The following is a 13,580-nucleotide window of genomic DNA, read 5'->3' on the forward strand; positions in this document are numbered from 1 at the left end:
TAAACTGAGAGAGGAGGAAGAAAATGAAAGGCCTCATTTCACCTTTTCATCATTATTCTTTGTAGTCTTTTGATCTCTATCACTGACTTGAATGTCTCATGCAAAATGGTTGATCTCATGCCTCCTGCCTCCATTCCTCCACATAATTTCATGTTGGAGGGATTGGTTAAGTTTGTTCTGAAAAATTTCATGGTTTTGTTAAGTTTATTTTAGGTGAACAGTTAAGAAATGCATTCACAGCCAAATTTTACACAGCAGTCCCATAAATCTCAGAGCTTCCTGTCCGTGTTGCTGTTGCCTCAGTTTTCTTGCAGGTTTGGAAACTGAAGCAGAAAAGATGCTGGTGATAATCAAAGGATAGAGAGCTGGTAGCAGTGTCAAAAGCTTAAAATACCTCTTCCTAAATTCACACAATCACATAAAACTTCCTCAGGAGTTTTTCAGTGATTACTATGTAAAATGAAAGTAACAGAAAGCATAAGGGTCAGTATCATCCTCTGAGATAGCTCATTATTTCCCATTGGTTTGTCTCCAAATTACCTGCAGTTTTCTGGATCCAGAAAGTCACTTCCCGATTAACTTCAGCCTCTGAAGTATTTAGATGTTAAGATATTATATTTCTTTCCATATCCTTAAAATATTAAAGCTACTGTTTAGAACTGTAGGATGTCTATTACAGCAAGTCTAAAACTCCAGGGCCAGCTTCGATGGGATTTTGAGATACCTGATCTAGTGGGAGGTTACCCTGCCCATGGCAGGGTGTTGGTCTTTGAAATCCTTTTAAGCCAAATTTTTTCTCTGACTCTATGAATATTGTTACCTTCGTAGTTATTTTCGCTGCATAATCATATTCTAAATTACAACACAGAAGTTCTCCTCCATCCAGAACATCTAATTTTCCTAATTTCTAGGCTTTCTCAATGGTTTGATTTGTTTTTTGGGGAGCAGTTCATAATTACCAGGCTTTTCAATTTGGACATGTTCAGGTGTGGATGCAGGGGGAATAAATTGAGGAGCCTCACCTTTACCTGATCTTACACAAACATTTTCAGTACAGTAGCAAGGGCATTAAGAACTCATGTCAGTGCAAGAATTAATGTGGCAGGTTTGACTTTGTTGTGAAGTGTTACCTAATTAGCTGAGAGAGAAAATATCTAAGTAAAGATATTTGATATTTACTCAGAAAATATCTGAGTAAAGAAAGTAAAAGATGTTGAGTGCAAAGTCACTTCAGCAGTGAGGAATACTTTTCCACTCATATAATGCACATGATGTGGTATTTAGCTCCACTGAGATAAATAACACCACTAAGATAAAAGTAAATTGAAATATATGAGTAGGAAATAAATTATAGAGGACAACATTCTGGGAATGATCAAATGTTTTTGAGGAATTGAAATATTTGCTGGGATTTTAACAATATTCTGGAGTCAGTTTTCTGACTTAAGATGTATCTTCAGAAATGCTTCCTTCTTTGTTTGTCTAATTCCTTTAAATTTGACCACTATGGTTATTAACAGAGAAAATGTGTCAGATATTGAAGATGAGAGAATTTCTGATAAAAATACAATATTTTAGATTTTGTTTACATTTTCATTGAAAAAGAAAGCCAGCATACTAAGCTACTTTAATAAATATAAATTAAAATATAATTATGAAAGTGATAAATAATTATCTATATATAATATTAATTTTTAGTGGAAGGGTAAATATATGTAATTTTTTATAAAATATATAACAGTAGTGTTAATAAATCAGTTTCATACTTTCAAAAATGTTGATGCCATTGATCCAAAACAGTAAATTTTCTTTTATTTAGTACAGTTTTCTATCTTGAATTTCATCTAAACCAATTTTCTCACAGTAAAGTATTTTAATTTTAATGGAAGTTATATCAGCAACAGAAAACAAGATCATAACTTTAATCATCAACAACACTCATCACTCTCTACAACTGCCTTGAGTGGAGGTTGGAACCAGGTGGAGGTCAATATCTTCTCCCAGGTAACAAGAAGAAATGGACTGATATTGCGCCAGAGAAGGGTTAGATGGAGTATTAGGGGAAAAATTGTTTACTAAAAGATTTGTAAAGCCTTTGCACAGGCTACCAAAGGCAGTGTTGGAGGGGACTTAAAAGCCATGAGGGTGTTACACTTGGTGCCTGGGCAGTACTGAGTGAATCGCTGGGCTTGGAGGTCCTTTCCAGCCTAAAGAATTTCCTGGTTCTATAAACTTTCAACAAGAAACCTGAGTGTTGAGAGAGACACAAAATGTTATAGTTCAGATCACCATGGGCAGATAAGCACCTAAAGCTTGTTCAGTTAAAGGGAATTAGCTGCCAGCAGTATCTGTGAATCTGGATGTTATCCTCAATTCACTATAAATTATACATTGAGAAAACCTGGCACTGGAAAGAAAAGAATTAACAAAAACCTCATCTCTGCTTTAACCCTGAATAAGATTTATGTGAGGATTTAAATGGAAGAGTTGTGTCTTCCTCTTTGATGTGTCATCAATTTTCCAGACCACAGGTTTGATGTTCAGAAAAGTTGATACCACATTACAGAACAGCAGCTACTCTCTCCCACTCACAAGAAAATACAGCTGCTGTCTCTGCCAATTCCTCACTGTTTGATGTATGGTGTGTAATTTCATGTGGAAGGTAGCACAGGAGCTAACCACTAGTTTATGCTAGGAAACCTGCAAACAACCTCAATTTGCCACTACGTGAAACAGCAGCAAACCCAGCCTGAGCGTCTCAAGTTATCATTACAGGGAAATGTCAACAGTTGAAAAAAGAATGGGAGAGAAATAAATGTGGTTGCTGAGAGGTTTTTTGGTTTTTTGGTTTTTTTTTTCCCATTAAATGAAATGACTTTATCTTTCTTTGAAAGTGTTTTTCTCAGTGAAGTTATGATACTTGAGGCTGGTAGCAGCAAGCCAGAGCCCCACTGTATGCAGAATGACCTGATATTTCTCTTGTTTGCTGTATTCCCTTTTTAATGATGAGATTTATCCATTTACTTTAATTGAAATGTGTCTATCTGCAATGGTTCAAGATCAGTTCTATTCTTCTCTGAAATAATATGTGAAAATTTATTCTTTCTAGCTTTATTTAATGTATTCGGCTTTAAAAATCCCATTATCCTGGAGCTTGCTTTAAAACCTATTTAAGTCATTATATTTTGGATTGCTCACTAATGGAAGGCTTAAGTTGCCATTGGGTTTGCTAACTGAAGAACAGTAGAAGACACATTAAGTTTTCTTTCTGATGGAAGAAACACAGCAGGAAAATGCACTAATGGTAGCATTTACCAGCAGTAATTTCTGTTTATTAAGGCATCTTGTCAAGTCACATAAGCTAAGAAGGGTAGGCAATGTTCAGTATTTTTGTGGTAGATTTTCTGGGAAGGAATGAGGGATACACTATGGAGGAAATGGTTTGTAACTGGTAACAATCTTCCTTATCATTCTCATTAATTTGTATCATTTTATGATGATGTCTCTTATGTGGGCAATAAATGCAACTCTTACCTACTTCCTTGTTTCCTTAACCACTAAATGGAATTTTTAACACAAATTTTACAATGCAGTGTGTTTTGCCTTTCGACCTGGAACTGAGTCTGGGTGTAGATATAAACAGTAGTTAGAAGTCTTCAGTAAAGCCATTTTTCACTAGACTGTGCTGACTCAGAAGACATGGAACTTTTCTGCCACAAGAGCACTTTTCCTGAATGGCATTTTCCTACAAGTTTCTCATGTCTAGGATGAATTTTTTTGCCCATTTTCTCTCCTCATCCTTCAGTCCATGCTGGAAAACTGTAACTACTGCCTAGTATTTGTCATTTGTATAATAATGACACCTTAAAGGAAAATAATGAAAATTCTTTTCTCTACATCAAATGATTAAAGGAAAGACCAGGGTGAGAACTACTCTGTTTTTTTTTTTTTTATGTATTCATTCAAGATCATCCAAAACAAAAGATGCTTTTCTACTGTTTTTTTTTCACTCACCTTCTTTGTAATTCTTTATTTTTACTCTTAGGGAACATGTTGTCTCAGCATACAGGTTTCTGCATTTAGTCCTTTGTTTAAGGAGTAATTATGCAAGAGGAGTAATTAAAAACTGACTATTTTTCAAAGAAAGCATCTGCCTTTCTCTGTTACCACTTGCTGCGCCTTAACGTATTTTGGTTACAGTCTACTCTTATTTTACAATGGTAAGGGTTACAGTGGATAAGAAAGAGTTCCCTCTTTCTGCTCCAACTACCCTAGTAACTTGATTTTCTGTTTAAAATTTGCATGGATTTTTTGTGTGTTTCATTTTCATTCTAATAATACAAATTAAATTTAAAAGACCTTTGATTTTAAGACTATTCCTTTCCAATGCCTGATATTCTTTTCAGTGGATTTCAGCTTCTATAGATGAAAAAAACCCCCATCAATTTAGAAAAAAAAATTAAAAAAAAAAATTCCAATGCTGTAGCAGCATCCCAGCCTAAGCAGGAGATTATGTTACAAAAATATTCTGTATTTCCCTAATACACCAGAATTTTCTTAACACAGAAATAAAATTCTGCTTACCTTCATTTCAGAGCTAATGCTCAGTAAATAATACATTGTAACACCTAAAAAATTAATAATTGCAGCTCACAGATCTTGAGGCTTTCACTCCTGAAACAAGTGGTAAAGCTTATGGCCAATTCCTTAAAGGATATGACAATGTAAAAAATGGCTGTATTGGGCCACAACAAAGGTGTCTTGAAACTGATATACTATCAGTGCATCTAGTCTGTAGTGGTGTTTGGGGAAGAACAGATTAAAAGATTTTAAAACTTCTGCTTAGAAATCCTCACATCCTCTGGCACTGTGAAGATCTCACCCCATTTTTGTGGGGTGAGATCTTTGAGTTTACTGCAACCAATTTTTAAAAAAATCAAAGTTTTTGATCTTGCTATGCACTTTACCATTTACTGTGTCATGGGGCAATCATACAAATATTCATAATCAATCTACAAAAATACCTTACTGCTAGAAAATTTTCCCTGTATCTCTAGGTACCTGCCCTTTAAATTTCATGAAGTACAATAAAAAATACCCTGCATTAGACTCTTCTTTTCACACATCTTTTTGACCCAAAGAAATGCTCCTCTGACCCCACCACTCCCTTTGTTTTGTTCAGGTGACTAAATCTGTCAGTTACTTGTTCTAAAACCTCCTGTAATCTATATGCAGCATGTGTAGATAAAATAAATACCAATAAACGCAAAGGAAATATCTTACACACTCCAATCACATAGTCCTTTGGAAAACTGTCACCTAGCTGATAGAGACAAGTGTTAGGAAATTGTAGGAAAACAAACTCAGAAATGAAACATATTTTGTTCCAAACCATAAGGGATGCAGATAGGCTGGCTGTGACTTCATTAATTGCATATGAAACTCCCTCAGGTTCTTCCTCTAAACCTCCCATCCCAAGAAAATCATAAATCTAGGGCCATTTGGATGATGATGACGATGATGATGATGATGATGATGATGATGATGATGATTATTATTATTATTATTATTATTGTTATTATTCTGTTTTATTAAACAATGATTTCCATATGAAAGCTTCTTCCTGGAAAGCAAAAGGTTTTATAAAGTTTTTGAGATCTAAAACATGTAATATTTTAGGAAACCAAAGCTTCATTTCTGGAACTATGGATATTAGTTGTGTGTCTGATTATAGATACTATTCTTATTAAAATGTCATACACTAAACTAACATTTTCCCTGCCTGGAACTAATAATAGAGAGGATAAATCTCTAAAAAATCTAATATTTCACTGATTCAATCCTTTCACTTAAAAAACTCTTTAAAATTAAAGAGGTTTTTTTCCATTTTCTATGTTTGAATCTTGTTCCAGAAGATCCCTCACATGATGTCTAAAAATATTTTCTAGCCCATAGCCTAAATTAGCACATAGCTCATATTTCTCATTTGTTTCATAGCAACATTTTTGTTTAATTTTAATAATTTTGCTTTTTTCATTCTTTCTGACCTTGAGTCATTAAACTTGCAGAAACTGAACACAGATGAAATCTTTCTCAGATTGCATTTTTAAATATTGAAATATTTTTTCTCCTCCTAATGTACTTCATAATTATTGTTGTCTCTAACAGCTTGAAGTTACTGTGAGCATTAATGCAGTTCATAGAGCTCATTAGATTATAGAAAAAAAACCCAAAAAACTGTCTTCACCTCCTACTATTCACAGAATAACAGAATGAAAAATTATTCTGAGCTAGAAGGAACCCACAAGGATCTCTGAGTCCCATTCCTGGTCCTGCACAGGACCATCCCCAGCAATCCCACCATGTCCTTGAGAGCATTGTCCAAACACTGCTGGAACTCTGTTGGGATTGGTGCTGTGCCCATTCCCCGGGGATCCTGTTCCGCTGCCGAAACACCCTCTGGGTAAAGAACCTTTCCTGATATCCAACACAAACTCCCCTGACACAACTTCAGGCCGTTTCCTGGGCTCCTGTCCCTATCACAGCAGAGCAGAGATCAGAGCCTGCCCCTCCTGTTCCCTCACAGGGAGCTGGAGCTGCACTGGGGTCTCCCCTCAACCTCCTCTTCTCCAGCTGGACAGACCCAGCGCCCTCAGACCCCCTCACACGGCTTCCCCCAGGGCTCTTCACCATCCTTGGTGCCTCCTTTGGAGGCTCTCTGAAGGCTTCAGACCTTTCTTATACTGAGGCACCCCAAACTGCTCACAGTATTCAGGGTGAGGCCGGCCCAGCCCAGAGCAGAGTGGGACAATCCCTCCCTTGCCCAGCTGCTGATGTTGGCCCTGATGTCCCTAGGACAGGGATGTCCCCCCTGGCTGCCAGGGCACTGCTGACTCAAGTTCCACTTGCCACTGACCAGGACCCCCAGGTCCCTTTCCATGGCACAGCTTTCCAGGATCTCATCCCCCACTCTGTCTGCACACCCAGGGTTGCCACAGCCCAGGTACAGCACTTGCCCTTGTTGAACCTCACATAGCTGGTGGCTGTTGGTTAAGATTCAATGGACAGAGGAGTAACTGCAAATGATGATTTATCTGATGTGCCAATCTAAAAATTCATAGTTATAGGAATGTTTGTAATTTTTCCAAGCTAACAAAATAGGAGTAAACATTGAAGTCTTCAGGCATGAACTTGTGAAAAGACAATACATTTTAGAAGATGACTCCTAAGGTCTTATGGGTATGAAACCACCAGAAAGACCAGAATTGTTCAAAATCTTTACTATTTCAGAAATAAAAGAATAGCAATATAATGCTTTCCTAGTTATTGAAATAGTCTAATTTTGATAAAATATAATGTGCATATATTTATAAATGTGCAAATGATTTATTAAATAATAAAATGAGGTATATCCAACTTGCCATGATCATGTTTTAGAAAGTTATTTAATGTTACATATAGACAGAAGTAAGGTTGCATGTTAAATTTTTAAATAAAACATATTTATTTCTTCTTTTTCCATGACAATGTCTCTTCCTATGATGCACTCTTTGTTTTTAGACTGTACTTTATTTGCCACCTTCTCTATTCTAAAAATATCTATGTGCTTTCTTCTTTTTTCATGAACTTTATGAAGTAACCTCAAATCCACTCACTTTACCATATTATATTTTTTTAATGTCCATCTTCTACACTGGTCACATTGAAAACTCAATATTTATAAAAAACACAGTTAAGGTTACACTAGAAGGATGGATCTAAATTAAAATGATGTGAATCAACCCTATGGAATCACCAGTCTCTGAGATACAAATATTGTGATAATTTTGTTAGAGTGTTTAAAGTGTAGGATTTTGTGATAAGGGTAAAGATTCTATTGGAAACAGATTTATTATACCATCACACCATCACCCAGGAGAGCTGCAAAATGTGAAAGCTCTTGGGTGAAATGAGACAGGAAGAATGAGATATTCACATCAAGGATACTGTTAGCATAACAAATATTGTATAAGCTTTTTCCAACCTTGAAAAATAGACATAGGACTGCTTTCAAAGATTTTGGTACAAATAAAATTTAGAACAAACTAGGAGAAGAGTGGGATTCTATTCTATCTGCTTTCACAGTTGTACAAGTATCAAAATATTTTTCTTGTTGACTTATGAGCCTACTCACACATATATGCTTTTAAGATTAATACTTTCTTTAGATGAATTTTATTATTGCTGTACTGGTTAAAAGGATATTTCAGAATAAATATGTGACCTCAGCCTTTTTCTAAGCATGGCATTTTCTACTCAGTGGATAATAAAATATTTTAAAGGTTTTAAATGGTTTTTTTAATAGTTTTAATTATATTGAAAATAGAAGACAGAACTAAATGTATCATTTCAAGAAAACATATATATTTCTATGCCAGCATAGGTATAATGTATAGCCTTTTAGATAGTAAATAAACATTGTATGAGAATGTTTGGGAAAAAAATCTGAAGGATTTGATCTGAAGGATCTGAACCACTTTCTTGTTTTAAAAAGGCAAGAAAACTTTAAAGTTGCATAGTTACTCATGCATGTCAGGCATACATTTGCTCAGCTGGGGCAACCTGCATTTTCTTAGCCACAGATGGATATAAAGAAGATGCTATTCATCTGAAACAATGATCCTTTTACTTATCATAGCTTCTGTGTGATATACATGTCCCATTTAAATGAAATGATCTTCACAGTGTCATAAAATATTCATTAAAAATTTTCAGACAACTTGCAATTCAAAATGTTTCACAATATCTGCTATGAATTAAAAGGGTTTTGCTTGGTTTAATTTCTTTTTTTAACCATTTCTTAACTGAATTTTTTTTACATGTATGTGTATTTATTTAAGAATCAGTCTTACAAATTTATTCTATTTTCAAATCCTGCTTTAAAGCCACATTTCTTGCTTTGTGCGTAGCATAAATCAGCCAAGTGTCCCTAATTTATAGACCTGTAAAAATTTGGTGTAGTATAATTTGGATTTCCAAAGGGAAAATTTCACACAATAATCAATGACAGTTTGAATTTGTTAGGTGTGAGTGTTAATTTATATGGGAAAAAAAGGTAATGGATGAGGGAAACCATGGAACCAAGGAGAATATTTTCAACACACAGCATGAAATACCAATACCATTTTTCTGTCAGTTTACAAAATTGATTCAATTTGGAAAATTACTTTGGAGCTGATGTTAGTAGCAATGAAGAAGCCAGCATATTCCAGCTGAGGCAGGTGTCCTGCTGGGAAGCCCAGATAGGGTAGGTCTTATTCCCAAGTTTCCAGCTGAGCTTCATGGTTTCATGCCAGTGGTGATTGAAGGTCCTTTTCCTCTGGGAAGCACTTCACCAATCTTCAGCCATCACTCAGAACTAATTTCTGCACATCCTGCAGCCAAGTCTCTGGAATACCTTGTAAAACTGGACAAAGCTGTTGTTAAATATTAGGTGTTTGGAGCTTTCTTTGTCCTTCATCCTCCTGGTATAAGGAACTTATATTTTTGTAACTACAAATCAGTGACCAGCTATGCCTGCTTTAAAAATACATTCTGAAGTTGGGTATAGCAGAAAATGCAGATTTTTATCTTAAGGAGCACACAGAGGAAGATGGGTTGCAATTTCCACTACCTTTATACCAATTTCCTTATCTTGCATTGTAATTCAGTGATTAAAAATATCAGTGTACCTCAATTCTTTCTGTATCCTCCTCCTGGGAGAGAGTGTTAAGTCCCTAGGTGAGAGGTGACAAAGACTAAAGAGGCCAAAGAAGTTCCTTCCACTGGTGATTAGGAGGTGTGTGTGACAAATAGCTGTCAGGGAAGAAACTGGGACAAAATGAATAAAGAAGGGAGATTTTATTAATCATTTTCCCAAGGAGATGAATGTAAGACCTTCTCATTTCATTACTTTGAGTGCTTCTCTTGACGCCTCTCTCAAATTCTGTACCTCTCCAGGTTCATTTCATATACAATCATGGAAACATAGAACCATTCAGATTGGAAAAGTTCTCTGAGTTCCTCAAGTCCAGCCATTAACCCAATACTGTAAAGACCTCTACTAAACCATGTCCTCACAGTCACATGCCTTTGGAACACTTCCATGTTTGCATGCCACAATAGAAAATTTGATATTTAATGCAACGTGATTCTTTCAGTCATGATTATTTCAGTCTTCCTGAATCCTGTGAATTTGATGAGGATATAAATGATCTATTGACTTGTGGTTTTCTCAGGCAAAAAGAAAAACATTTACCATTAATTCTGCCTGTCCTCTGAGAATTTTTTGTTCAATTATAACTACAGATTTTGTGATGCAGGCATAGCTCCAGAAGGAAACAGAATGAGATCAAATGCTGAATAGTTTGGGGTGATTTTTAAAGAAAAAAAAATGCTTGGCAAGATAAAGCAGCAAGTAGTGAAGCAAATTGAATTAATTTGTGGTACAGGGCCTCAGAAACCTGGAAATGTGTAGGCATAAACCATACAAACAGCATCTCTGCTAGCTGCCTCAGCTCCTAAGACCAAAGTAGGCAGATCACATCAGGCATTAATTTGTTCTTCATAAGCCACTAACAGCCATCAGAATGGAGGTGGCTAAAAATCTGTCATGATAAAAAAAAAACCAAAAAAAAACCAAACAGGTGTCTCTCCTGGAAATAAAAGTGTCAAACATGTATAGTGCTTAAAAGTACTCCATCTGAAAACAGATAACACAGAAGACATGAGTGTGGCTGCACATAGATTTATTGTTCTATAATATATATGGACTGAATGAGCTTTTTCTTACACAGTTACCCTCTCTGGGTATCTATGCACTTATAATGCTGCTTCTTAGCATTTATATTTGTCTACTCTAAACATGCAATAATTTATTAACATGCGAATAAATGTTTAATTCTTCTTCTCTTTATCTTTTTTTAAAAACTATCTCCCTACTCTCTGTTTCTTGAAAACATGAGAAGGACAAGCATGAAACTAAAACAATGCTGTTTGAAAAGTTGATGTATTTATATACAGACTTTTACAATGGCTCACATCTTGTTCATAACTGCTGTCATGCATGTTGTTGAAACTAGCTGAGATGTTCAAGACATGAGGCAAAATTTCATGTTGGATTTCAGTGTTGTAACTGATATTTATGTTTCAAGTAGGCTACTTTTATAAACAACTATCTATATGGTAGCAGTAGGTGAATTTTAATGCCAGAAAAAAAAATTGGAAGAAAATTATTTAAAAATCAAGCAATATTTTAAAAATTCTGTTTGACCCTATCTTTTCCCCCCTTTTATTTAATTAGAATTCACATGTTTAACTTTTGAAAGGCTTTTATTTACAACTGTCATTGTTTGGGCGATACATTTTTTTTCAAATTATTTGAAATTCAAACTTATGAGGAAAAAACAACAAAGAAAATGTAACTTCCCAAGTTCTTCCAAATGCTGACGATGTTACTGTAGTCACTGAATACTCAAGTTTACCTTCACGGTTTTTCAAGGTCAGTGAACTTCAGATGTCACGTTGGAAAGGATATGAAAGTTTATGTCTTTCTGCATAAATTGGAATTTTACTTCCAGCCTGCCACCTGTTTCAAATGTCAGAATGCAGTTTTCCTGAAGTCTCATGTAATTTTTATAAAATTTCTGAAAGCAGTTAATAGTCAGTCATAAAACAGTCTCTTCAAAAGAAAGGTTCTCTGTGTGGTTAAGAGAAACTTTCATCTGTTGCATCAAGTTTGATGAATTAGGTATCACTAAATAAACCAGAAATCAAATTAGGCACTCCAGCTAGCGGCATTTTGTAGCACTGTGAAAACAGTTATGAATCAGTCTTGTAAGTCACATTTTATGTTTCTGCCATGGCAATTTTCATCTGTATGCGATATCAGATTAACAGTATTTACCAAGTGCTAAAAGCATGTAAGATCTTAACACAGGAGTGGTACAATGAAGTTTGGAAATTAAGACAATTAAAGATATTTAATTTGTATTTTTCTTAATTTATCAGTTCTGAGTTATCAATGCAGAGCCAACGCATTGTTGCAGAAGTAGACATAGAACAAAATTGGGCTCACAATCTGATCTGATACTTGCATGAGTGAGTTATCCATGTGTTCTTCTGGCTGGTTCTATTTAATGGTGGTGATATAATTATTTTTTCTTCCCTCTCTCTTTTTTCTCTACAGCAATGACAATGCAGTTCATTAGTCATCAGTTCCCTGACTACCATGACCCAACTATAGGTGAGTACTGGCTCTTCTCCCCTTCATCCCTTTCATCTTCTCTGCCTGTGTGAGACTGTAAGACAGTGAGAAGCTTCCTCTAAAAGACCCTTAATAGAAGCAAGATTTGCAAACTTTAGATTGCACCTTAATTTTGTGATGACAATTGAGTTCTGTCATTGTCTTACCATCAATATTTCTTCCTGTTGTTCTCTATACAAAATCTTTTCCAAAAAATAGGGTTCTGCATTCACACATTGTAACCATTAATGTAATGCATTCATAACTACAGATCATGAAACAAAATTGTTAGAGAATTTTAAACCCAACTCCAACCTGGAGTGGGATTTGTTTGTCTGTTTTTTTAAAGTTCTGGTTTTTTAGTGCTATTTCCCAGTATTAAAGTCTTAGCTGACCTTCTCTAGGAACACCAAATGACTATTTAATAGAATAGAGTTGTGCTCTGGGATTACACACACTGCTAACTTCGTTGGGTTTACCTACTTTATAAACTTGTGAATATAGAAATTCACATGCATCTACTTTATGCTTTATGACAATACATGTTTTTTATCTGAAATAAACTTTAAATGCTGAGTGACTGTCAGAAATGCATGTTTATTCATTTAAGAGTGCCTTTATTACTTAGTTTCACTTATACTTGCATTTATACACACTATCCATGTACAATATTTAATTATAATGAGGAAAAGATGGCAGAATCTGAGTCCAATAAGTGGAGAAGGCACTAAAACCATCCACATTTAAAAATATTTCACTGCAGGAAAAAGGAGAAATCAATTCATCTCAGACAAAAACTTTTTGTTTTCTTTGAAATTTTCAAGTATTTCAAACTCACCTTTAACTTCTGAGAAATTACTATATCACTACACAGAGTACACAAGGGCAGCTTTTCTTTATATTTTTTATTTCTATAGTATTACACATTTCCTGGATTTTAAGTCTTGTTAATGGTTGTGACCTCAATAATGAAAAAATGTATAAACTCTTCATGCCACTAGTAATTTTATAGCTGTTAAAAAAAATTGCAAAACATCAATGGGATGTGTCATCTCTAAAGAAGGCAAAACTACTGTGGAATTGTTACAAATTAATTTGCTTTTCTCAGGGAAAAAAACCCAACATTAAATCTAATTGGAGAAGAGGAACATTATTAGTTATCGACATCACTATGTTATGTACATACATCCATCCCTATTATTATCTATCCACCTGCCATCAGCTTATTAGTCGCTAAACACCACCACAATATGAATAATAGATAATCATAAAGAGAAAGAAAGCTTATGGTGCATTCTAAGTACATACTGCAGGAATG

General features: G+C 35.0%; 1 protein-coding gene across 4 annotated transcripts in view; it reads left to right on the forward strand.

Moving 5' to 3' along the window:
- The window catches only part of RIT2 (Ras like without CAAX 2), a 217,809-nt gene that overhangs the window by 38,522 nt on the left and 165,707 nt on the right, over positions 1-13,580 (forward strand). For all 4 annotated transcript variants that reach the window (XM_072922767.1, XM_072922768.1, XM_072922769.1 and 1 more), the window contains exon 2: positions 12,206-12,262. In XM_072922767.1, the coding sequence (XP_072778868.1) occupies positions 12,206-12,262 (57 nt within the window). The remainder of the gene's footprint in view (positions 1-12,205; positions 12,263-13,580) is intronic.

Source organism: Taeniopygia guttata, chromosome Z, assembly GCF_048771995.1.
Source record: "Taeniopygia guttata chromosome Z, bTaeGut7.mat, whole genome shotgun sequence".
Taxonomy (NCBI): Eukaryota; Metazoa; Chordata; class Aves; order Passeriformes; family Estrildidae; genus Taeniopygia; species Taeniopygia guttata.